Source organism: Aquarana catesbeiana, linkage group LG05, assembly GCF_042186555.1.
Source record: "Aquarana catesbeiana isolate 2022-GZ linkage group LG05, ASM4218655v1, whole genome shotgun sequence".
NCBI lineage: Eukaryota > Metazoa > Chordata > Amphibia > Anura > Ranidae > Aquarana > Aquarana catesbeiana.
In genome coordinates, this window is record NC_133328.1 from 548,594,331 (window position 1) to 548,621,545 (window position 27,215).

At 44.9% G+C, this 27,215-nt stretch overlaps 1 protein-coding gene across 2 annotated transcripts in view; it reads left to right on the forward strand.

The window, feature by feature from the left end:
* The window catches only part of PKIA (cAMP-dependent protein kinase inhibitor alpha), a 77,060-nt gene extending 51,436 nt beyond the window's left edge, over positions 1 to 25,624 (forward strand). For both annotated transcript variants that reach the window (XM_073631845.1, XM_073631847.1), the window contains exons 2-3: positions 2,400 to 2,574; positions 24,506 to 25,624. In XM_073631845.1, the coding sequence (XP_073487946.1) occupies positions 2,427 to 2,574; positions 24,506 to 24,588 (231 nt within the window). In that variant the 5' untranslated portion in view covers positions 2,400 to 2,426 and the 3' untranslated portion in view covers positions 24,589 to 25,624. The remainder of the gene's footprint in view (positions 1 to 2,399; positions 2,575 to 24,505) is intronic.
* Positions 25,625 to 27,215: the final 1,591 nt, after the last annotated feature.

The following is a 27,215-nucleotide window of genomic DNA, read 5'->3' on the forward strand; positions in this document are numbered from 1 at the left end:
AAGTCCAACAGATACAAACACGCAGCAAATACACAGCAAAAAATGGGACAAATGAGTTGACGCGTTTCACACTTAACAATGCTTAGTCATAGCTGCCCTACCACCAAAAGCGATGCAATATATATACTAAAATATTTCAGATATGTGACTCCATGTATAGTTAATTAAGTCTAATTACTCGATTAGATATTCAATTGAAAGAAACTCTTGATTAATAAATAAATTAAGATTAAACCAGCTAAAATAAAATGTCTAAATAGATGATTTTATTTTAATAAATTGTTCCAATGAACTGTGACCTGTGAATGTGTCTAATAAATGTATGAACACAATTATGATACAGTTTTTTTTATACATAAATGAAACATTTTTAAATTTTGTGATAATAACAATATATACAAATTTTTCAATAATGATAAGTGTTTAATTGGATAGGAAATTAATTAATTCTTTATATGGTGATAAATGTTTTAATGTTTACTTATATTTGAAGTCTACGTCCACAGTCAGTTGTGCAAATAAGGATTATGTTTACATGTGTATATATGTGTATATATATGTATATGTGTCCATGTATACATTTTTTGGAACATATGTGACTTCATGATACACCAATCGCATATACAACTACACTATATATATTTTTTTTTTTTTTCATTATTATCATTAACACAGATTCACAATTATAATTGTCACTTATTTTCACTTCATTAAAATGTTTAGTTATTATCACATTTCATTTTATTTCATTTCATTTTATTTTATTTGTTCACCAACTATTTAAGTGTTCATACATGTATTAGACACATTCACAGGTCACAGTTCATTGGAACAATTTATTAAAATAAAATAATATATTTAGACATTTTATTTTAGTTGGTTTAATCTTAATTTATTATAAAAGTATTTGTTTCATCTTCACACTAAATTCACATTTTTATGTGCACTAAATCACACATGTTGATCACGTTTGTTAATCAAGAGTTTCTTTCAATTGAATATCTAATCGAGTAATTAGACTCAATTAACTACACATGGAGTCACATATCTGAAATATTTTAGTATATATATTGCATCGCTTTTGGTGGTAGGGCAGCTATGACTAAGCACTGTTAAGTGTGAAACGCGTCAGCCCGTTTGTCCCATTTTTTTGCTGTGGTTTGTATCTGTTGGACTTTTTACAATAAAGGCTATATTCCAAAGTGCGGCTGTCCAGAACTTCCTTTTTGCTTCATGATTTTCATTTAATCGATTCAGTTTTCATCCGAAAATATAATACAATACATTACATCACTTCCAAAGTTGTATTCTGTCTGAGAATTTTCGTAAATGTAGTAACCTCTGCATTTTTAAAACGTAGACTAGCTTGCAAAAAAAAACAAAAAACGGACGATATTCTTATCGTGTGTACAACTCTTAAGATGGCTCTGTCTAAAGTTTCAGATGAAGCAGTGCCTTAAAGTGGATGTAAACCCTCACATATACCCAGTGATGTGAGCAGCCTCAGATAATACACAGGGATGAAAAAAATCTCCCTACATAAGTTTTACATGTATATCTGCTGTCTTCAGCTTTATATGTTCTTTAGAAAGTGCAGATCATGTTAGAAATCTTTTTTCCTGTTTCAGCACTGGGAGGGGAATCTGGACATACACTGCGTGAAAACTGGTTGGTGAAAAGGGACACCTCCCCTCCACATAGGCAGAGGAAAGAGGAAACTTGCAGAGCTGTACTGTGAATAGACCAGCTCTCTGCTTATCTGTCTCTAAGTTCCCTCCGAGACACAAATTTCCAGCTGCTTTTATATCCTGTGTCGGAGAACTTGTCAGAAGTTATCATGTGATTAACAGAGGAACGGAGCAGCAGAAAGACATGGGACTTAGGGCTTTAGAGAGAGATAATTAAACACTACAGATATATGTGCTTAGGTCAGATTTCATGAATGGGGCTTACATCCACTTTAAGGTAAGTAAGATGGTGTTGAGATTTAGCTAACCCATATTGCTGCAGTGACGTCGCGTGTGTGTGTTTTTTTTAACAAACTCTAACGAGTTAAAACCACTATCAGGTTGTTTTTTTATATTTTTTCTGGCTCTGTCCTTATTTAGAGGAATTTTCTCTTTGACCCACTGTTCTCATATCAATGTGATGGGCAGACTTATTGACCAATAGTGAGGCAGAGGAGGATAGGTCAAACTCCAAACTTCCTTGCAGAACCTGGAATTTTCATTATAAAGTTTTGAGGCTGTTGTAGATCTCTTTGCACTTACAGTAAGTGTGGATTCAGAATCTTGATAGTCACTGTAGGTACATATTCATCACCAGTTTGGGGTTGACTGACCCTTTGGCATTTAATGTTTTAAAATATTTCAAAAATATGTTTCTTTGTTTCTCTATAGGCACTGCTATGTGGATACTTGGTAGCAATGACTGATGTGGAATCTACATATGCAGATTTCATAGCCTCAGGGAGAACGGGAAGAAGGAATGCTCTGCATGATATACTCACCACAGCAGGAGGGAACACAAGTGAATTAGCCATAAAATTATCTGAGCTTGACATAAACAAATCAGGTAAGTGTCTGTCGCTATGAAAAGTATGGTGTCCTTGCAGGGCCATCTTTAATATTGATTGGACCCAGAGATTGCAGCATATCATTGCCACTCACTGACTGACTGCTAGAAGCTAAAACACATTATTTCTGGTTGCTGATTGGTTGCTAGAGGTTACTGCGCATCATTACCGCTCACTGATTGACTGCTATAGGTTACTGCACATCATTACTGCTAACTGATTGGTTGCTAGAGGTTACTGCACATCATTATTGCTTACTGACTGGTTGCTAGAGATTAAAGCAGATTATTACTGTTCACTGATTGGTTGCTAGAGGTTACTGCACATCATTACCTCTGCATCAAATTGTGAGTGTGGCTAAACTGCACTAACAGTGAGGCATTGTTATAAACCAGGATTTCAGGAGTGCACCATATACATACTGCAGGGTTGTGCTATGTATGGAATGCGGGGTTGAGGGGTGCGCTACGTATGGAAGGCAGGGTTGAGGGGTGTGCTACATATGGAATGCGGGGTTGAGGGGTGCGCTTCTTATGGAATGCGGGGTTGAGGGGTGTGCTACATATGGAATGCGGGGTTGAGGGGTAAACTTTGTATGGAGTGCAGGGCTGAGGGCTGTCTACATCCAAGTTCTCCATCCCCCTAAGTACAAAGCTCTCCCCTCAGATTCCAGTTCAGAGCTTACCCCCCTGTCCCCCCCACCAATGTAGAGATTTGATGGGAACAGTTTCCTGTTCCAACATGACTGAGCATCAGTGCACAAAGCAAGATCCATAAAGACATGGATGAGCGAGTTTGGGGTGGAGGAACTTGCTTTACATGCTGATCCCTTAAGGCCCGTAAAAACTATACAAAAATCGGATGGAAAAATTTGTACGACGAGCTGTCTGAAGATTTTCGGATCGGTGCTTTCGACAGCCGAATTTCGCTCTTTTGTCAGACAAAAGCTGGATGTGCAGACTATAAAATTTTTGTCGGATGTGAACTCAACGTTGAATTTTCATTTCATCAGTACGGTTTTCGTACGAAAAAAATCGTAAAAGCAAGACTACGCATGCCCAGAAACGAAAGAAAACATACAAAACTATTCAACACATTATGTCACTTCTGAAGTTGTATTCTGTCGTACGAAAATTTTCGTATTGTGAGTAACCACTTCACTTTCGACATGGGACTAGCATGCCACAAAAAACGGACGTTCGGTCGTACGAAAATCTAAGAGTGTGTACAAGACTTTACCCATGTGAAGGCTCACTCTCTAATTCTGGGTTTTGTCTGTAATATAACTATAAGGTAATTTCAACATGCAGAGATGTCAACCTGGATAACCAGTTTTTAGGGTTAGAATTATACCCAGCATACAGAATAGGAAAATGCTATGATGCAGCATCCATACATAGGAAGTGCTACTGTGCACTTGATCCATCAATGGCCAGCTTTGCAGTCTACAGACCTTTGTCATATGGCTGAATTCAAGCACTTCAGGAAATACAAATTAATTGAGTGGTGTTAAATATTTGTTAGCCAAACATCCATGTAAGTATCATGTTCAGGTTGGGTGTGTCAGAGAATGGTGAAGAGGAAGTTATAAGAGAGGTAATGCAGCTGTCACAGTTTGATGAAGTGTGAAAGAGGTCATTGAGACAGTGCTACAGATTGCATATCTTTTCACGTGCATACTACGGGGGCACATGCAATCCTTCTTTATGCAGAACCGACGAGGGAGGTTCCTGGGTTCATTTCGTGGGATGTTCACTGAACTGATAAAAAAGTTCAAAAATTGCAAACGAATAATGTAAACCCAGCAGATGTCAATGGGAACCAAATTTTGAAATATGTGTCTCTTCATTCTCAAGGCAAGGGTTTTTCAAACAACAGGCATAGGGAGCTGGACACCGCCAGGGAGGGTATGTACCAGTGCCTCATTTTTCAGGGAGCATTTTTTATAATGCTTAAACTACAACATTGAGCCCAATCACACTTTTTCTGTTCATTTCCCTATGCTTGACTATACTCAACATTCAGAATCCCATGCTTTCTAATTGTCCCTGTTCACATTTTAACCTCAGTCACCCTATGCTCTGCACCCTATGCTCAAAAAAGTATGTGAGCTTTTTTAAGTGTATTTAGGCATTTTTGGTCCAAGAGACTTCAGGAGGAGCACCTATAAATTTTCAATACGTGCATTTTTATGCTTGAATAATTCCTGTCCTATAGATCTGCTCTCCATCCCTTTGCCCAGCCCAGTAAAAAAATCCTTGACACATGGGAAGAAACACTTGAAAAAGCCTGATAAAAACATGAAAAAAAGAGGTACAAAATCACCAGGTATAGGCTCTGCTCAAAACCCGATCGTTTTGAAACTTTTTCTGCTTTTGTGTTGGCAAATAAGTAATCTTTCTTCTTTGGTAAAAATAACCCAAATCTGTGTATAATATTTAGTCTGTGTGAAAGTTTACAACAAAGTCTACAAACGATGGCAGGGGCAGGCAACCTTAAAGTGGTGGAGATCTGCCTGAACAACATGGGAGAAGTCAATCACTGGGCACAGTCTCGTCGCCTCACACTTGATTTAAACCTCTAATTACTGTACTACCTTTTCGCAATCACATGCATTGCAGAGCAATCATAGGTTTAAATCAGGTGGTGAGGAGGCAACATATGTCAAACACACTTGGATCGCTTTTCAGTGGAGCAGCAGTACCTGCTGCACTTGTGAATGACCCCTTAGGGCTCATTCCCCAAGTTGGAGGGTGGTAAACCCCTGCGGTTGAAACATGGATGCAGGATATAATAGATATAGGAAAGCTGCAGGTACACTGCAATGCACCCGTGGTGTGGGTAAACCACAGCACATCAGTGTGAAAGCAGCCCATTACTATTATGCCCAGTGTATTGCTTCACACTGACCTGAAGATCTCTTCTTTCCTGCTGCTGGCACCACTTTGGAGACCGCTAGCCGGGATAAGAGGTGGAGTGCAGTTGGTATTACTCCACATGGGACAGGAGCCAGCAGGAGCCAGCACTACAGAGGAAGCATCAGCATATGTGGCCCTTACTCCCTACTACAGCTTCAACTTTACAAGTAGTCCCTCTGCATTACACTCTGTTTGATACCCTGCAATGGCGGATCAACAAGCCCAGACAAGTAATCTACCAGCCACCTGTCCACGATCTACTGGTTGCCGACCCCCGAACTATGGTATACAGTATCTCACAAAAGTGAGTACACCCCTCACATTTTTGTAAATATTTTATTATATCTTTTCACTTAACAACACTGAAGAAATTACACTTTGCTATAATGTGTTTTAAACGCAAATTTTTGGAAAAGGGACACTTTAATGAATTTTAAAAAATCCAAACAAATAGATACCAAACATGTCACCCTTTATAATTGCACGCACTTGTGGAATGGCGACAAACTACGGTACCTATGAATTTCCATAGGCGACGCTTTAAAAAATTTTTACGGTTACCAGGTTTGAGTTACAGAGGAGGTCTAGGGCTAGAATTATTGCTCTCGCTCTGACGATTGCAGCGAAACCTCACATGTGTGGTTTGAACACAGCGACTTCCGTATGCGTTTTCTTCGCTGCGCGAGCTCGCGGGGACAGGGGCACTTTGAAAATTTTTTTTTTATTATTTATTTATTTTATTTATTTTTTTACTTTATAAATTGTGTTTAAAAAAAATTTTTTTTTTTTTTTACTTTTATTGCTGTCACAAGGAATGTAAATATCCCTTGTGACAGTCATAGGTTCGTGCTTGGAATGTCTACTTTCAAAAAAGGGGTCATTTGGGGGGTGTTTGTACTTTCCTGACTTGTTCGGGTCACAAGAAATGTACATCAGGTGTGATCAATTTTTTATGATTTGCACCATAACTTGTAGACTCTGTAACTTTCACACGGACCAAATAAAATCCACTAATTTGGGTTATTTTTACCAAAGATATGTAGCTTTATAAATTGTGGCCAAAATTTATGAAGAAAAATTACTAATCTGCAAAATTTTATCACAGCAACTAAGAAAAATGCGTTTTTTTTCAAAATTTTCGGTCTTTTTTCATTTATAGCGCAAAAAATAAAAAACCCAGAGGTGATCAAATACCACCAAAAGAAAGCTCTATTTGTTTGAAAAAAAGGACAAAAAATTCATTTGGGTACAGTATTACATGACTGAGTAATTGTCATTCAAAGTGTGACAGTGCTGAAAGCTGAAAATTGGTCTGGGCAGGAGGGGGGTTTAAGTGCCCAGTAGACAAGTGGTTAAATAAAATGTTTCTTTTTTTTTTTGTTTTTTACAAAGTTGTCATTTTAATAAGTTATATCTTACACACAGCATAGGAATGTTTACAATTACACCCAAAAACACATTCTGCTATGTCTTTCGAGTTTGGGGTACCACATGTGTGAGACTTTTTTACAGCCTAGATGCATAAAGTAGCCCAAAATTCAAGAAGTACCTTTGGGCTTTCAGGGGGCATAAATTACATATCTAATTTTCTTCACTGAAGTGCCAGGACAGGAGACCAACCCACAAAATGACAACATTTTAGAAAGCAAACAAGGTATTTTCTGAAAAGCATAGTGAATCTCTTGAAAATGTCATTTTTTTGCAAGTTTTTGAAAAACAGGAAAGAAAATGAAAACATGTTTTTTTTTTACACAAAGTTAGTCAATTAATAAGGTAGTTCTAATTCACATCATAGGCATACTTAGAATTACACACCAAAACATATTCTGCTACTCCTCCCGAGTATGGCTATCACGTACCTGGTCAGAAGCCAAAGTGCTGAGAGGGCTTCCGTTGTGGCTGAGTGCAGGGCACCCCTGAAGGTGGTAACAGGGAGTGCTGTGCCCCAAGAAGCAGGGATTGCCAGCTGCGATAGGCTGAGTGATGAGATGTCTGCTGGATGGTGGCTGGACAAGCAGGAAGAACTGCTGGGCAGGGACCCTCAGATATACCTGATGAAACTTGGTCGAAGGAAGAGCCAGGAGCAGGGTCAGGAGCCAGGCCAGTAGTCATACACGGAATATCAGCCAAGGGTAAGTCAGCAAGCAAGGTCAGGAGTAAGCCAGGGTCATATACTGGTAATCAGGTAGCAGAGGAGTCCAGAAGAGCAAGCTAGAGGTCATACACGGGTACAGCAGACAGGAGCAGAGTCAATGGAACAAGCCAAGGGTCAAAACCAGGAATGGAGACAAGACAGTTCAAAGGCAAGCCGGGTCGGTAACAGGAAATCCAATAGTATCAAGAATAGGAACACACAGGTGAGCTCAAGATCATCCAGCAACTAGTGGCTGATGCTGCTGGCTTTAAAGAGGCCACTGGGCGCCAGAATCTGTCCTGAATTGCGTGCACCTTGGTGCATGCGCGTGCACACTGACACATGAATCTTTGCAGCCGTTCGTGTCTGTGTGCGCATGCACATTAGCATTGGTGAATTTCTATGTGCCAATTTGCGATTCTGCTGGGCATTAGCTGATGTGCCAGTTCTTCTGCGGACTGTTCTCTGACATTGGCGATACCAAAAGTGTGAGAAGCATCTTTAGGCATTCCAGGGGCATAAATAACGCATCTAATTTCCTGACTATCTATAACATTTTGGAGGCCCTGGAGAACCAGGATAGTGGACACACCCACAAAATGTCCACATTTTGTGAGAAGCATCTTTAGGCATTCCAGGGGCATACATTATGCATCTAATTTCCTGACTACCTATCACATTTTTGGGGGCCCTGGAGATCCAGGATAGTGGGCACACCTACAAAATGTCCACAAGGTATTTTCTAAGAAGCATAGTGAATCTTTTGAAGACTTCCTTTTTTGTCACAACTTTTTGGAAAATGTGGAATGGAAAAGTATTTTTTTACACAAAGTTGTCAATAATAGGATTTTTCTAACACACAGCTTGGGCATACTTAGAATTGCTCTGTTCTGAGATAGCCACATAGAGAAGCCCAAAATCTAAGGAGCACCTTCAGGACCAAGACAGTGGAAACACATACAAAAAAAACACATTTTGAAGAGTAAACACCACAAAGTATTTTTAGGAGGCATGGTGGGTCTTTTGAAGACTTCCCTTTTGCCACAAGTTTTTGGAAAAAGCATAAATAAAATGTAAAATCATTTTTATTTACAAAGTTGTAAATTTAATAAGATATTTCTCACACACAGCATGGGCATACTTATGCCCCGTACACACGGTTGGATTTTCCGACGGAAAATGTGTGATAGGACCTTGTTGTCGGAAATTCCGACCGTGTGTAGGATCCATCACACATTTTCCATCATATTTTCCGACACACAAAGTTTGAGAGCAGGCTATGAAATTTTCCGACAACAAAATCCGTTGTCGGAAATTCCGATCGTGTGTACACAAATTTGACGGACAAAGTGCCACGCATGCTCAGAATAAATAAAGAGATGAAAGCTATTGGCCACTGCCCCGTTTATAGTCCCGACGTACGTGTTTTACGTCACCGCGTTTAGAATGATCGGATTTTCCGACAACTTTGTGTGTATGCAAGACAAGTTTGAGCCAACATCCGTCGGAAAAAATCCTAGGATTTTGTTGTCGGAATGTCCGAACAAAGTCCGACCGTGTGTACAGGGCATTAGAATTACAGCCCAAAACACATTCTACTACTCCTCCTGAGTATGGCAATTATGCACCGGACATTTTATCTCGTGACCCTAAAAAACCCATAGAGTTCCGCTCTAAGCGCCAACATGTAAAAAATATCTGTCGATATGTGCCCACCGTCGAAAAGTGCCCGCGCATGGGCAGAACAGAAGGGCACTCCAGCTGGGTTGCCAATCAGCTGGAGTGACGTCCCATAGCGCATGCACACATCGTAGGAGCCTTCTTTCGATGTAGGAGATACCATTTCTCGGGCATAATTTAATGCTATGCAAACAGCGGAGGGACACCGTATTTGTCATATCGTGCCTCGGTGTTGCGCCGCGGGTTTACAACGAGGCACAATCTGACATCTACGGTGTCCCTCTGCTCTTTGCATAGCTTTCAATTGTGCCCGTGAAATGGTATCTCCCGTTGAAAAAACCCTCCTAAAATGTGCGCATGCGCTATGCGGACGTCACTCCAGCTGATCGGCAAATCAGCTGGAGTGCTCTTCCGTTCTGCGCATGTGCGGGCACTTTTTGACGGAGGGCACATATCGATAGAGCACCGGCATCCAGTTGGGGCTCATCTGGCCGGCTGAAAATGACTATAAATGAGAAGCCACATTAAATCAGGTACCTGCATTTTTCTTGACAAATTTGGATAGCTACATTTTTGACAGCTCTATTTTTTGGGCTTTCAATGTCTGAACTTTTCTATGCTTGAAGCTCGATGTCGTGTTGTCCTGAACCAAATTTACCTAACCTATACACACTATGTACACAAGGGGTTGCTACACCTATTTTATTTTCTTCTTTTCTTTTCTTTTGTATTATTTAGTCTGGCTGATCCTCATTTGTTGCAATGCCTTATGATGCATGTAACCTGAAACTAAACTGTCACTCCCATCTCTACGATTAAGCCCGTGGGAGGGTGAATCACGTTAAAACCAATTGTGTCAAAATCAATGTACTGTAATGGTTGCCTCTGTACCAGTGGTCAGGGAATATATCTTAGTGTAGTGCTACCTATAGCAGTCTCAGTTCCTATAATCCATGCAAGCCTAGGCTATTGATAAATGGCTGCCCCAGGAATGCCATGTTTACTGGCCAGAAAGTATAGGGGGCTAAAGAAAGGAAGAACAAAAGAGTTCCTGTGGTTCCAGGAGTGCAGTTATCCGCAGGATGGCTATGCCTGGTGTCTCGCAGGAACAATAAAAAGGCCAGGGTTAGTACACATGGTAGGCAGAGGCAACACTGCACTGGTGTGGCTACGATCAGGAACACTGTTGCTGGCTAAAGTTGGGTGAACAGTTCGAGCCAAGCCAAAGTTTGGCCCGAGCATCACCTGTTCGCCAGTTCGGCGAACACCCGAATTTGCGGGACGCTCGGCGGGATGTTTGCCGAGCGCCCCACAATGCGCTGCACAGTGCATTCTAGGACCCTAACTGGATGAAGCAAGGCTTTGCCCAATCAGGGCACAGAGCACAGTCAGAGCGATGATTGGACAAAGTCATGATGACTTTACCCAATCATGGCTCAGTGCTCATAGTCCCACCCCACACTATAAAAGTTTCCTTCCCACTGGAACCTTTTGTAGTGTGTTGTTGGAGTGGAGATAAATAGAGCAGGGCTCTGTTTGCTACTAGCAAGTTAGTGTCTGAGTGTAGAGTGTCAGTGTAGTGTTAGTGTAATCTGAGTATAGTGTGAGTATAGTGTAGTGTCAGTGTAGTCTGTCAGTGCAGTGTTATGCCCCGTACACACGGTCGGACTTTGTTCGGACATTCCGACAACAAAATCCTAGGATTTTTTCCGACGGATGTTGGCTCAAACTTGTCTTGCATACACACGGTCACACAAAGTTGTCGGAAAATCCGATCGTTCTAAACGCGGTGACGTAAAACATGTACGTCGGGACTATAAACGAGGTAGTGGCCAATAGCTTTCATCTCTTTATTTATTCTGAGCATGCGTGGCACTTTGTCCGTTGGATTTGTGTACACACACGATTGGAATTTCCGACAACATTTTGTTGTCGGAAAATTTTATATCCTGCTCTCAAACTTTATGTGTCGGAAAATCCGATGGAAAATGTGTGATGGAGCCTACACACGGTCGGAATTTCCGACAACAAGGTCCTATCACACATTTTCCGTCGGAAAATCCGACCGTGTGTACGGGGCATAAGTGTAGTGTGAGTATAGTGTAGTGTGTCAGTATAGTGTGTTAGTATAGTGTAGTGTCAGTGTAGTGTCAGTGTAGTGCAGTGTTTAACACAGCATTCAATAAAATGTTGTGCTGTATACAGTGCTGTATACTCTTTTACTTTTTTTTTGGTTGCTGTGTTTTTTTTTCTCCTATGCCTGCCCCATTTTTTTTAAATTGTCAGCCGCAGTTTTTCTGACTGCGACACTGTTGTTTTCCCTTTTTAATTTTTTCTATAGTTTTTACATTTCTGTCTGTGGTAGTCCTCAATTTAAAGTGCACAAAACATCGCTTTTCATTGTGCATCCAACAACACATTTCCCAGTATCTACTAAATTTGTGTAATAACCCCCGTCATGTCTGGGTGGCCAAAAAGGAGAGGCAGACAATCCTATGCCACTATGAGTGAGCCAGCAGCGTCAGTGTCCACGGGCAAAGGTGGACGTGGTCCGTCCTTGGGCAGGGTACGTTTGTCTCTATTTAGTGATGTTGTCCATGCTATCCAGCCACAGCATGCAGAGGAGGTGGTGGACTGGCCTAGTAAACCATCCTCATCCTCCTCAACCTCTATCACCGAAGTTGAGACTTGTATGCAGTCCAGCGCTGCTGCCAGAGCAGCTTATTCTGCCTCTTTGTCCACAGGTACTCCTACCATAGCCCCAGCATCATGCATGGAGGAGTCAGCTGAATTATTTGAATACAGTGTGAGCCACTTGCTTCTTGGTGATGCACCGGCATTACATGATTCTGATGTTGGTTCTGAGGTTGAGGAAGGGATTAACATGAGCAGGGGCGGACTGACCATCGGGCAGTTCGGACGCTGACCGAGGGCCCGTGGCCAGTAGGGGGCCCCATGGCAGCTTCCACTTTGGGAGTCGGGACCCGATCTACCCGTCAGCTAGCTGTGATTGACGGGCTGATCGGGTCCCTGCTCACTGCTGAGACTGCAGTGTATACAGAACACCTCGTGATGCGCTCCTCCTCCTCCCCGCCGGCCCCTCCTTCCCTCCCGTCCACCCCAGGTGCTTGTATCTGTCATCACCTCGGACGGACAGAAAAGAGGAGGGGCCGGCGAGGAGGAGGAGGAGCGCATCACGAGAGGTCTGTATACAGCCGCTTCCCGCGCTACTCTGCATCTAGGAAGGAAAGTGCAGCAGCTTGTACCACGTGCTGCTATTAGAAAGTTGCTGCACAGCTTCCCACCCACAGTGTCCCCCTGTGCCCCCACCTCCCCACAGTGTCCCCCTGTGCCCCCACCACCTCCCCACAGTGTCCCCCTGTGCCCCCACCTCCCCACAGTGTCCCCCTGTGCCCCCACCTCCCCACAGTGCCCCCCTGTGTGCCCTCCACCCCCACAGTGACCCCCTGTGCCCCCCACCTCCCCACAGTGACCCCCACCTCCCCACAGTGTCCCCCTGTGCCCCTCACCTCCCCACAGTGCCCCCCTGTGTGCCCTCCACCCCCACAGTGACCCCCTGTGCTCCCCACAGTGACCCCCACCTCCCCACAGTGTCCCCCTGTGCCCCCCACCTCCCCACAGTGTCCCCCTGTGCCCCCACCTCCCCACAGTGTCCCCCTGTGCCCCCCACCTCCCCACAGTGTCCCCCTGTGCCCCCACCTCCCCACAGTGTCCCCCTGTGCCCCCCACCTCCCCACAGTGTCCCCCTGTGCCCCCCACCTCCCCACAGTGCCCCCCTGTGTGCCCTCCACCCCCACAGTGACCCCCTGTGCCCCCCACCTCCCCACAGTGTCCCCCTGTGCCCCCACCTCCCCACAGTGTCCCCCTGTGCCCCCCACCTCCCCACAGTGTCCCCCTGTGCCCCCCACCTCCCCACAGTGTTCCCCTGTGCCCCCCACCTCCCCACAGTGCCCCCCTGTGTGCCCTCCACCCCCACAGTGACCCCCTGTGCCCCCCACCTCCCCACAGTGACCCCCACCTCCCCACAGTGTCCCCCTGTGCCCCCCACCTCCCCACAGTGTCCCCCTGTGGCCCCCACCTCCCCACAGTGTCCCCCTGTGGCCCCCACCTCCCCACAGTGCCCCCCTGTGTGCCCTCCACCCCCACAGTGACCCCCTGTGCCCCCCACCTCCCCACAGTGACCCCCACCTCCCCACAGTGTCCCCCTGTGCCCCCCACCTCCCCACAGTGACCCCCACCTCCCCACAGTGTCCCCCTGTGCCCCCCACCTCTCCACAGTGTCCCCCTGTGCCCCCCACCTCCCCACAGTGCCCCCCTGTGCCCTCCACCCCCCACAGTGACCCCCTGTGCCCCCCACCTCCCCACAGTGACCCCCACCTCCCCACAGTGTCCCCCTGTGCCCCCTACCTCCCCACAGTGACCCCCACCTCCCACAGTGTCCCCCTGTGCCCCCCACCTCCCCACAGTGACCCCCTGTGCCCCCACCTCCCCACAGTGCCCCCTGTGCTCCCCACAGTGCCCTCCACCTCCCCACAGTGTCCCCCTGTACCCCCCACCTCCCTACAGTGTCCCCCTGTGCCCCCCACCTCCCCACAGTGTCCCCCTGTGCCCCCCACAGTGTCCCCCTGTGCTCCCCACAGTGTCCCCCTGTGCCCTCCACCTCCCCACAGTGTCCCCCTGTGCCCCCCACCTCCCCACAGTGACCCCAACCTCCCCACAGTGACCCCCTGTGCCCCCCACCTCCCCACAGTGATCCCCTATGCCCCCCCACCTCCCCACAGTGTCCCCCTGTGCCCCCCACCTCCCCACAGTGCCCCACCTCCCCACAGTGTCCCCATGTGCCCCCCACCTCCCCACAGTGCCCCCCTCCCCCCTCCCCACAGTGCCCCCCTGTGCCCTCCACCTCCCCACAGTGTCTCCCTGTGCCCTCACCTCCCCACAGTGCCCCCCCACCTCCCCACAGTGTCCCCATGTGCCCCCCACCTCCCCACAGTGCCCCCTTGTGCCCCCCACTTCCCCCCTCCCCACAGTGCCCCCCTGTGCCCTCACCTCCCTACAGTGTCCCCCTGTGCCCCCCCACCTTCCCACAGTGTCCCCCTGTGCCCTCCACCTCCCCACAGTGTCCCCCTGTGCACTCCACCTCCCCACAGTGTCCCCCTGTGCCCTCCACCCCCCACAGTGCTCCCTGTGCTCTCCACCCCCCCCACAGTGTCTCCCTGTGCCCCCACCTCCCCACAGTGTCCCCCTGTGCCCCCCACAGTGCCCCCCTGTGCCCTCCACCTCCCCCCTCCCCACAGTGCCCCCCTGTGCCCTCCACCCCCCCCACAGTGTCCCCCTGTGCCCCCCACCTCCCCACAGTGCCCTCCACCCCCCCCCAGTGTCCCCCTGTGCCCTCCACCTCCCCACAGTGTCCCCACCTCCCCACAGTGTCCCCCTGTGCCCCCCACCTCCCCACAGTGCCCCCCTGTGCCCTCCACCTCCCCCCCACAGTGCCCTCCACCCCCCCACAGTGTCCCCCTGTGCCCCCCACCTCCCCACAGTGTCCCCCTGTGCCCTCCACCTCCCCACAGTATCCCCCTGTGCCCTTCACCCCCCACAGTGTCCCCCTGTGTCTTCTATCCCCCCCCATGGTGTCTCCCTGTGCCACTCACACAGTGTCCCCCTGTGCCCTCCACCCACCTACAGTGTCCCCCTGTGCCCTCCAACCCCCCCCCCCCATGGTGTCTCCCTGTGTCCTCCACCCCCACTGTGTCGCCTTCCCCCTGATGGCTACCCTGAAAGACACTGTGTTAAGCCTGGAGGATCCCAGTGCTGTACTGTGTGCCCTGTGTTTTGGTTTGTGCCCTGCTATTTGCCCTACTGCGTGCCCCATGGCCTGTGATGTGCCCTGCTAGTGTACCCCCTTATGTGCCCTACTCTGTGCCCCTTGCCCTGTGATGTGCCTTGTGATGTGCCCTGCTGTGTACCGCCTGTTGTGCTCTACTGTGTGCCCTGTAATGTGCTCTACTGTGTGCCCCATGCCCTGGGATGTGTGCCCTGCTGTGTGCCCTACTATTTGCCACATGCCCTGTGATGTGCGGCACGCTCCCTGCTGTGTATCTCCTGATGTGCTCTGTGATGTGCCCCACTGTGTACCCACTGATGTGCCCTGTACCCTCTGTGATGCACCATGCTGTGCTCAATAATGTGCCCTGATGTGTACAGCATAATAAACCCTGCTGGGTGCCCCATTATGTGTCCTGTGATGTGCCCTACTGTATGCCCTGTGCCCCATAATGTGCCCCGTGCTCTGCTGTGTGCCATGTGATGTGCCTTACTGTGTGCCCCATGTAAGTGGGGCTTTGTGTAGGTGCGGCTTGCATGTGGGCGGAGACACAGGGGGCCCCATGATCTTCTATTGCCCGGGGGCCCCATGAGTTGTCAGTCCGCCCCTGAACATGAGCCTACAAAGTGGGGAGAACACTGATAAACAACAAATTGGCAGTCATGTTCCCCCAGCCTCAGCGTATTGCCAAGTTTGCTCAGGTGATGATGAGGATAGAGGGGGTGATGATGATCATTTATGACAATGCATGCATCCGTGACACTATCCCTGTTGTGTTCCTGCTGATGCATACTCTGCTTGGCATTATGGACAGGGCACTTGAGGCAGAGCAGCGGGAGGAAGATGAAGACTCCCTTTCCTCTCAAGGCCCACTTTATGCAGACGCCATTCTTGTGACGTCACAGGACACACAAGAGGGAAGGGAGGAGGAGGACGATTCTGGCAGTTTTGGAGGCATTGAAGCAGAGGAAGACATACGTCAAACCTTAACAGATGGTATTCAGTCCCCAGAAACCTTGGGATTAGTACATGGCTGGGAGGAGGCAGTTCCAGATAGTGTTATCCTCAGTAACCCCAAGGACTCTGCTTCTCTTGTCTCCGCAAATTTGCAGTGCATGGGCTCCCTTATTCTTCAAAGCCTGTGAAAAGACCCAAGAATTTGTGGCATCAAAGAGAAAGATCATTATTGGTTGGCAACCCTCTATGACCGCCGTTACAAGGGGAAAGTCTCGGAACTCATCCTTCCCTCGCAGAGTGAGCACAGGAGAAATAACTTGAGGACACCTCAAAGGGAATTTATGTAACACCTTTCAAAACTGGTAGGTTACAGTCTCATGTAAAAGGTAGTTTTGAGGATTCTGTAGGTCAGAGGAGGAGTGGTGGAGAAGGGGGCCACTTAAGTGATGCAATTTTTAGACCTCGGTGCCCAGGGCTGTCAGCTTCCACAACCTATCGGCAGCGTCTGCATCATATGGTGGAAGATTATCTAGGGGCGAAAGCAAACATGGAGAGCTTTCCAGTAGACGATCCACTGGGTTACTGGGTCATGTGAATAGACCACTGGCCAGAACTTGCCCAGTATGTAGTTGAGCTGTTGGGCTGCCCTGCATCCAGCGTTCTTTACAAACGGGCATTTAGTATTGCCGGAGGTTTTGCGACAGATAAAAGAGCGTGTCTGTCCACAGACTCCGTTGACTGGCTGACATTTGTCAGAATAAATCAGTCCTGGATTAGCAGCAGCTATCAAGCCCCTGATGCCGATGTCGCTGATTAAATGTTTTTGGGATCTGGAATCACCGCAAGACTGTCTAGGCTGCCTAGCTTTGTGGGTGTTGATTTTATCTTGAAGTAGTTTTTTGGTATATGTTTCATGGGCACAATTAACACCCAAGGACCAATTTTCCCACGCCTGTTTGACAGGTGCATATATATTTTTTTTTTTATAGAAAGGTCAATTCTTGCTTTCATCAAGAGAACCTCTAGCCATTTCCTGCTCTCTCCGGCGGTGTGTCCTCGGAGCATTCCGCAGGAATTTTGTTTTTCCTTTCACTGGTCTGTAAATCAGTGGCGGCTTCAGCGGCAGAATAAGTTTGCCACTAAACCCAAAATCATTCCTTAATGGCCCTACTGGTAAGCCAGTAATGGTGAAACTGAAGTGGGGTATGGAATACAAGGGGTACCTGGTCTCTGTGGATGGCTACGTGAACATGCAACTCGCCAATACAGAAGAGTATATTGATGGGGTATTGTCTGGACATCTTGGAGAAGTTCTAATAAGGTTTAATAATGCATTGTATATACGGGGAGTAGAAGAGAAGGAAGACACTATGGCAAGAGAGAATAAAACAATTTTAAAATTAGTTTTGTACATTTATTTTGAAACTTCTCTTTTGAGGTTATTGTTGGACATTATTTTTCTTAACAAAACATACAAAAACAAACAGATTTCTTTTCAAGAGTACCTCTAGGATTACGGGGTGAAGGCACCACCAACACCCAAAGCCCAATTTTTCCGCACCTGTTACTTCCAAAGCCTGTGAAAGAGACACCAGACTTTACCAAAAAAAAAATGTTAATCTTGGCCTGAGTGTACTATAATTTGGCTTCTTCACATAAGGCTTGTTCACTGTGGTGCAAAAATGTGTTATTTCTATCCAAAGTCTGCCAAAGAGACACCAGAATTTATCCAAAAATCTCTAGTCTTGTTCCAAGTGCACTAAATTGTGGCCTCCCCAAGCCGTTGTTTACAAAATTTCAAATTTAAATGTCTTTTTTTTCTTTATATATGTCAGTTTTGCTGCAGCAGATTCTATACACGGTACAGATGTGCTACTTTATAGGCAGACTAAGAGGACCCCTCAGGCACTATATTTATATACTTTAAGCATCGTTAAAATCACTACTCGATCTTTTAAAAAAAATGTTTGCATTGATACATGTCCCAAGGGCAGTACCCGGCCCCCATTCCCGTTTTATGGCCAATAACTTGCATATAAGCCTTCAAAATGGGCACTGCTAATTTTTCAAGTTTGGGTTCCACAGACTTTAATACGGTTCACGGTTCGGGTCCGAACATTTGTAATGTTTGAGAGTTCTGGTACGGACCGAACCAGGGGGTGTTTGGCCCAACTCTATTGCTGGCTGCACTGGTCTGGTGACAGTGGGATTGGGAAGGTGACAATCAGGGAAACTGTGTTACAGTGATGTGGTGACACTGTGACTGGTATGGTGGTGAAAAAAAGAATACTGTTGCTCCTGTCTTTACAGTTTTAATATGTTGGAATTTAACTGTAACATGCAGAATGTTTTCTTTGGCCCATCTATTCTTAATGACTCTTGTGTTTTATTTCTTTTGGACTTTGTATGGAAGAAAATCATTAAAGAATGCAAAGAAAAGAATACTGTTACTGGCAAACACTGGTATGGGGACACTGGGACTGGTGTGGCGGTGATCAGGAAACCTTTGCCTGCTGCACTGGTGTGGTGTGGTGATAATCAGGAACACTGATTATAGCTACACTGGTCTGGCGACACTTTGGCTACTGTGGTGGTGATCGTAGAACTGTGACTGACTGCACTATTAGGGCTCATTCACATGAGGTAGGGGTAAAACCTTGCAGATGAGCCACGGTTTTACTTTCCCTCAACTCCTACCCCCTTTAGCTGCAGAGGCAGCAGCCAGTAGAGTTGGGCGAACAGTTAAGACCGAGCAAAAGTTCGGCCCGAACATTGCCTCTTCACCCATTCGGCGAAAACCCAAATTTGCACAGTGTTCGGCGGTTGTTTGACCCACCGAACGCCCTGCATTGCACTGCGAGCTGCACAGTGCATTCTGAGCCCTGACTGAGCAAAGCTTTGCCCAGTCAGGGTGCCATGAATAGTTGTTTGGTAAACAGCGGGCCGGGAAGCCAGCCATGGCGTTCTTAACAACCGATGAGTCATCAGCTGTCAATGGGCTTCCCCACTGACAGCTGATTAGAAAAAAAAAAACATTGCCGACAATTAAAAAAAGTAAAAAAAAACGATGTGGGGTCCCCCCCAAAATACATACCAGACCCTTATCCAGGCAAGCAGCCTGGCTATCCAGGAAAGGGGAGACAGCGAGCGAGCACCTCCCGAACCATACCAGGCCACATGCCCTCAACATGGGGGGGTGGGTGCTTTGGGGTGGGGGGGCTCTGCCCCCCGCCCCACAGCACCATGTCCTCATGTTGATAGGGACAAGGGCCTCATCTGCCCAGGGTTGTGGAGGCCTGCGGGCAGGAGGCTTATCAGAATCTGGAAGCCCCCTTTAACAAGGGGGCCCTCAGATACCCCTATGTGAATTCTGCCCATTCACCAAAAAAGTGTAAAAAAAAAAAGTAATAAATCACAAACAGTTTTTGACAATTCCTTTATTATAAAATAAAGAATAAAAAAACGTGTCCCTCGATGTAAATCCATCATCAATTACAACGCCCGTCGCACCACTAGACCTGAAAAAAAAAAACGCCCACACTCTTTGACGGCTGACCGCCAAATGTCTCCTCTGCTGTTTGACAGTTCTTATATAGGTAAGAAGCAGAGCCACCTGGTGACGCCACCTGGTGGCACCACCCCCTGGTGGTACCGCCCCCTTGTGATGTCACTGATTGGTGCATGCTGCTACACTGAACTGCTGTGGTAATGATAGGAGACGATGACTGGCGGCACTTATCATAATATGTAAATCCCCTTTAAAACACAGAGGCAGGGGATGTTGGCTAGCATCACTGATAAAAGCCACAATTGATCAATGATGTCAGCCAGCATCCCTGACCTCATTCATCAGAATATAAACAGTGGATCTGGGGATGCTAGCTGACATCATTGACCAAATGTAGCCATATTGTGTCATTGTTGTTAGGACACTAGCGGCCAACAGTGTACTAGTAACCACAGCCTTAAGCAGGCAGCTCTTATTCTTTAGTGGCAGTAGTATAATGTGTCACTTTAAAATGGTCAGTGTGAAGAAGGATAGCGTTCTACGTCAGAGAGGTGCTGATCTAGAGGGCCTCTTCAGATGCAGGTAGACAGACAGACAAGGAGACAGCTGCTGTGAGCGACCCAGATAATATGTGATCTCTGTGCAATCACATGACACCTAGTAAACAACAGTCATGATGGAATCCATTCATGACATCATGGTTTACTACTGTTTGTGATCTGGTCACCAGTGATCACATGGTACCTGGGCCAATCACAGCACCCTGTACTATGGGATAGCTGTTGTCAATTACATCATCACAATAGGAAACAATAAGTCACGAATGAAAGCCATTCATGACAGTTCAAATGATTGCTGTTACATTGACCATCACTGTAACAAGCAATCACAGTGTAAAAAATAAAAATAAAAAATCCCTGATCACCCCACCCAGAGTAGTACAGTGTCAATAAGGTGACCCTGAACTACTCTGATAAGTAAAAATAAATAAATAAAACAAACAAAGTTAAAAATAATAAACAAAAATGTTTAAAAAAAATTGAATAAAAAGTTATTTGATTTTTTTTACATACTGTCACCAGTCAGTATCCCTGATCCCTGCCACACCAGTCATGTGACAATTGGTGACAGTATGCAATAAAAAATGTAAAAAAAAAAACATTTTTTTTAATTCTCCAAAAAATTGTGCCAAAAAATTACAACTTCAAAAAACTTGCCATGCCTCTTACTAAATACCTTGGACTGTTTACTTTGCAAAAAGGTGTGATATGGGGGTATTTGTATTGTCTTGACATTTTAGGGCCTCAAGAAATGAGATCATCAGTACATCAGGATTGCTCAATGTTCAAATATACAGTATATACCATAGTTTGTAGACTCTATAACTTTCAAACACACTAAATAATACACACTTCTTTGGGTTACTTTACCAAAGAAAAGTAGAAGAAGACATTTTGACCTAAATTTATGAAGAAAGATTATTTGTTTGCAATATTTTAAAAACAAAGAAAATAGTTTTTTTTCTTCACGTTTTTCATTTACATAGCAAAAATAAAAAACCAAGTGGTGATTAAATACCACCAAAACAAAGCTCTATTGCCCTGTACACACGATAGGACTTTCCGACAACAAATGTTCGATGGGAGCTTGTTGTCGAAAATTCCGACCGCGTGTAGGCTCCATCGGACATTTTCCGTCGGAATTTCCGCCAAACAAAATTTGAGCCAGACCGTTGTTCCTAATTTTTACAGACAGTCTATTGACTGGAATGGTACCAGCTGATTGGAGAAAAGCCAATGTAGCACCAATATTTAAAAAGGGCCCAAAATACATCCCTGGGAATTACAGACCAGTTAGCCTAACATCAATAGTATGTAAACTCTTGGAGAGGATGACAAGGGACTATATACAAGATTTTAGTAATAAGAACAATATAATTAGCAGTAATCAGCATGGATTCATGAAGAATCGTTCTTGCCAAACCAATCTATTAACTTTCTATGAGGAGGTGAGTTGCCATCTAGATAAAGGAAGGCCCGTAGACGTGGTGTATCTGGATTTTACAAAAGCATTTGACACAGTTCCCCACGTTTACTGTACAAAATAATGTCCGTTGGCATGGACCATAGGGTGAGTACATGGATTGAAAACTGGCTACAAGGGCGAGTTCAGAGGGTGGTGATAAATGGGGAGTACTCAGAATGGTCAGGGGTGGGTAGTGGGGTTCCCCAGGGTTCTGTGCTGGGACCAATCCTATTTAATTTGTTTATAAACGACCTGGAGGATGGGATAAACAGTTCAATCTCTGTATTTGCAGACGATACTAAGCTAAGCAGGGCAATAACTTCTCCGCAGGATGTGGAAACCTTACAAAAAGAACTGAACAAATTAATGGGGTGGGCGACTACATTGCAAATGAGGTTCAATGTAGAAAAATGTAAAATAATGCATTTGGGGGGCAAAAATATGAATGCAATCTATACACTGGGGGGAGAACCTCTGGGGGAATCTAGGATGGAAAAGGACCTGGGGGTCCTAGTAGATGATAGGCTCAGCAATGGCATGCAATGCCAAGCTGCTGCTAATAAAGCAAACAGAATATTGGCATGCATTAAAAGGGGGATCAACTCCAGAGATAAAACGATAATTCTCCCGCTCTACAAGGCTCTGGTCCGGCCGCACCTGGAGTATGCTGTCCAGTTCTGGGCACCAGTCCTCAGGAAGGATGTACTGGAAATGGGCGAGTACAAAGAAGGGCAACAAAGCTAATAAAGGGTCTGGAGGATCTTAGTTATGAGGAAAGGTTGCAAGCACTGAACTTATTCTCTCTGGAGAAGAGACGCTTGAGAGGGGATATGATTTCAATTTACAAATACTGTACTTGTGACCCCACAATAGGGATAAAACGTTTTCGCAGAAGAGAGTTTAATAAGACTCGTGGCCACTCATTACAATTAGAAGAAAAGAGGTTTAACCTTAAACTACGTAGAGGGTTCTTTACTGTAAGAGCGGCAAAGATGTGGAATTCCCTTCCACAGGCGGTGGTCTCAGCGGAGAGCATTGATAGCTTCAAGAAACTATTAGATAATCACCTGAATGACCGCAACATACAGGGATATACAATGTAATACTAACACATAATCACACACATAGGTTGGACTTGATGGACTTGTGTCTTTTTTCAACCTTACCTACTATGTAACTATGAGATCTGGATCTCAAATTTTCCATCAACAAAATCCGTTGTTGGAAATTCCGATCATGTGTACACAATTCCGACGCACAAAATTCCACGCATGCTCAGAAACAAGCAGAAGAGCCGCACTGGCTATTAAACTTCATTTTTTTTGTCTCGTTGTACGTGTTTTATGTCACCGCGTTGTGTGACCGTGTGTATGCAAGACAAGTTTGAGCCAACATCCGTCCGAAATAAATCCAGGATTTTGTTGTCGTAAACTCCTATCGTGTGTACGAGGCATATTGGTGCGATAAAAAATGATATAAATTTTATTTGGGTACAGTGTTGCATGACAGAGCAATTGCCAGTTAAAATAGCACAGTGCTGAATAGTAAAAAATGCCCTGGTCATGATGGGGGTAAAACCTTCCAGAAGTCAGTGGTTAAAATCTTGGTTCTTCTCGCTGTACTTCTATTCTGGCCGTGCCCAATACTGTATCCTGGCCTAGGGCAGCACTTTGCATGGGGGTAGCATGGAAAGAATCCCCGCCAGCTTGCGCGGTTAGTGTAGCGCCAATCTTATGGGGCTGACTGGGCTGAGAGGCAAATAAGTCTAGCGCCCCCCCGTAAAGCGGCCACACTGCTTCCGTGGGGGGGGTGCCACTTCTAATTTTGACTGTCCTCTCATCCTGGACCACAAACCTTCCTCACTGTGCTATGTTTTCTGCTGCACCATTGGCATGGTTATATCTTCTTAGTCCGCTCCATAAAATTATCAGAAATTTGTGCTTAAAGTAGAACTATAGGCAACACTTTTTTTTTTCATTTTGGATAGAGTAAGGGAGGGTTATAGCCCCTGTCAGTTTATTGTTTATTTTTACCATCCCTGTCCCATTGCAGAGATTTCCCTTCACTTCCTGCCCTATAGCCAAACAGGAAGTGAGAGGAAATCTATGCAAATTAAAGGAATCCATTGCCCCCCAGGTCCTCAGAACTAGTGTCCCCACTCAAAAATTTCACGGCGGGTCTTCAACAGCAAGGGGTGTGGCCTTGACATGGGTCATATTTAAATTAGGGAGTTCACAAGTTTAGTCAGGCCTAGGGCAGCACAAAACCTAAATACACTACTGGCCGTGCCTCTGGTCCCTGCTCTTTGCTCTAAGGAGCAGTAAGACAAAATAAAACCCCACCTTCTCCAATTTATACAAGTCATTGCATGGTGTAAACTCATCATCTAGCCTCATGATAGCTATGACCTGCAAGAATGCACAGTCCATAAGTTGGAACTCTGCTGAGATAGAGATGATTGTGACCTGCCTGAGCTGCAAAGAGTCTTGTGATTCATTTATTCTGCTCTGTATAGTTTTTACCACCTCATATCTGGTGTTGTGTAAAGGCAAAAGAAGATAATGCCTTCCCAAAATTATTATGCTGCCAACATATCCGTACTATAGCATTTACTATTATTGCTTCCATAGTAAAGTTGACCAGCCATTGAAAATACAATGCCCTCCTTCCATTTCTTATACTGAATGTTTACATAAGTCGCCTCTGCTTGCCAGAGAAAAAGGCAAAAAAAATCAAAATTTTGATGCTCCCCGTGCTTGTCTTGTGGTATGTTACAGTAGTATGGTTCTGGAAATGTATCTCATGCTTCTTTTTATTTTTATACATTTTGTATATATTTTTGATATATTTTTTTTTATTACAGAGGGTGATGAGGAAAATGAACAAGCAACTCCAAGTGAGAAAACCACAGATGAGCAAAACAAAGCACCAAAACAGGAAAGCTAAGGACTCAGTGTGATAGCTTTTAAACTAATCATACCTGTGATATGCCTCAAAGCAATATGAAATCCACTAGCCTCGAAAGCAAAGAATACGGTATAGATGCCAGAAATTACTGGATCATATCAAAAAAATGGCTGGCTCTAAAACCGTGGGAAGGATTTTTTCCCAATTTTATCATAAGCAATGGCTGACATGCGGACAAAGTTCATTTAATCACACGAGATGTTAGTGAAACACCACGGCTTGCCACAGAAATTCTTGTTGTGGCAAAGAAGCCCATAAAGGGTTAAATTCTGTGCTGTTGTAAAGGCTTCCACGAATTTTTAGAACTCTAGTACATATTCAGATTTCCCAAATGTAGAAAAGCAAAGTAAGATGAGAAAAAAAAAATCAAGAATATTGTATTTGCATTTCAATAGCTTTGTTGTTTACAGATGTTTTGTACGGTACATTTTAATAAGCTACACTGCCCCCAATTAAGATGTGCACACGTCATATGGTTATCACACAAATGAAGGGCTGGATATTCTTATTCAATGGATTATTTAATCACCTTGAAATACATCACATTTCATCACCATAGAGCTGTTTTCTAGAGCGAGACACTGTCTATTCAGTAGCAGTTAAATTCACTGTGTCATGTGATTTGTCCACTGAAATTTTCACTGTGGCTTAGATGTTTAAACAATGGTGAAGCCAATTTTCACAGGTAAATTTTTCACAAAATTGCAAATGGAATTCACAAATTTTTGTTACTTTTTTACCTTATACAAAATCTATATGTGTTTTTTTTTGTGGCTGAATAGTTACACAATGGGGTAATGCACTACAATAAATGGATAAAAGTATAAATGCACTTAGGAAGTGTGTGGTGGTATCCAAGCACACCTATTCCTTCCAGAATCAGTATTGATTTCTAACACTGTACTTGTTACAAATGTAATAGTGCACTTTTTAATGTTTGTACGTTTTAATAATGAATTGTGTGGTTGTTTATCAGTTATAATAACCAATAAAGTTAACCAAATAAAACAAAAAAGATCGAGCTGTATTGTGTCATTCCCTACATATTTCTTAATAGAGCGAAGGTTATTTTAAATGTTTTGCTTAAAGTGGTTGTAAACCCCATTCATAAAATTTGAACTAAGCACATATATCAGTAGTGTTTACTTATCTCTCTCCAAAGCTCTAAGTGTTGTTTCTCTCAGGTGCTTCGTTCACTTCTGAAAAGTTCTCCGACACGTGATATAGCATTAGCTAAAGATTTTATCGGGGAGGGAGTTTAGAGGGAGATAAGCAGGGAGCTTTTCTATTCAGAATACAGCTCTGCATGTTCCTTCATTCCTCTACCTATGTAGGGGGCGGGGGGGGGGGGGGAGTGTACATTTCCTTCAATCAACGCACAGTGTAAGTGTGCTGAATAATGAAGAAAGATTTTGAGCATGATCTGCATTTTTCAAAGGGTGTAGAAAAGGGAAGAAAACCGAGTAAAACTTAATTAAGAGGATTTTTTTCATCTCTGTGTATCATCTGGGGCTGTTCACTTCACTGAGTATATGTGATGGTTTACAACCACTTTAATATACCCCTTAGGGATCTGAGTTTGGGAGCAAGGGATCTGAGCTCGGGAGTGAGCATACATGAGTGCCCCCATGGGAAGCAGCTTCCCACGGGGGCACTGGACAGGGAGGAGGGGCTAGGAGCGCTGGCGTGTGGCCCAATAAGAGGAAGTTTGGGGCCTCACTGTGCAAGTCCAAAAATTACCTTTACAATCGCTTTAAAGTAGTTATATACCCTTATATATACACCCACCGAAGAAACTAACTTCAGATGATACACAGCGATTTGATACGCAGAGATTAAACAAATCCTCCTACATAAGTTGTGCCTGTTTATCTGCTGCCATTATGTCCTTTACAGCCTTCCACAGCACACAGATGAAAGGATTTTTCTTAGCAGCAGAAAGCAGGGAGTGGCGATCTGAAGTCACACACACTGCAGAGCTAGAGCACAGAGCTGAGTGTAATCTGAGAGCTGACTGAAGGAAAGGGAAACACCCCCCCTTTACAGGCTCTGAGAAACACAGAGCTGCCCTCGGTCACCTATAAGTCACCTGCTGTGCACTGAGAAGGAGTCAATGGTGTCGGCTTAAAGCAGTATTAATCCCAAAAGCAAACATTTATTATATTACAGCTTACCAATTATTAGATGTGATGGCTGTATTATGCCATGTACACACCGCCTGACTTGCCAACGGGCTAAACTCCGTCGGCATTTCTGACTGGAAAGATTTAGAACATGTTCTATATCTAAGTCTGTCAGAAATGCCGACAGAAAAAGTCCGATGGGGCTTACACGCGGTCAGAATGTCCGACCGAAAGCTCCCATCGGACTTTTTCTGTCAGGAAGTCCGGCCGTGTGTAGGCGGCATTAGTTTCCTTTTTTAGGCTTGCTTTCTTCTATTTTCATCTGGCGATCCAGCCAGTGTCTGTCGTTTTTCAACAGAATAAGCTCCCCTGTAGTTACAGGGAAAAGACAAACCATTTGACATTTCAGGGGTGCTTAAAATAATCAGCTTTTATTAAATGTTGTAAAACCTTTATCCCAAAGGAAAAATAGTTTGCTGTAAT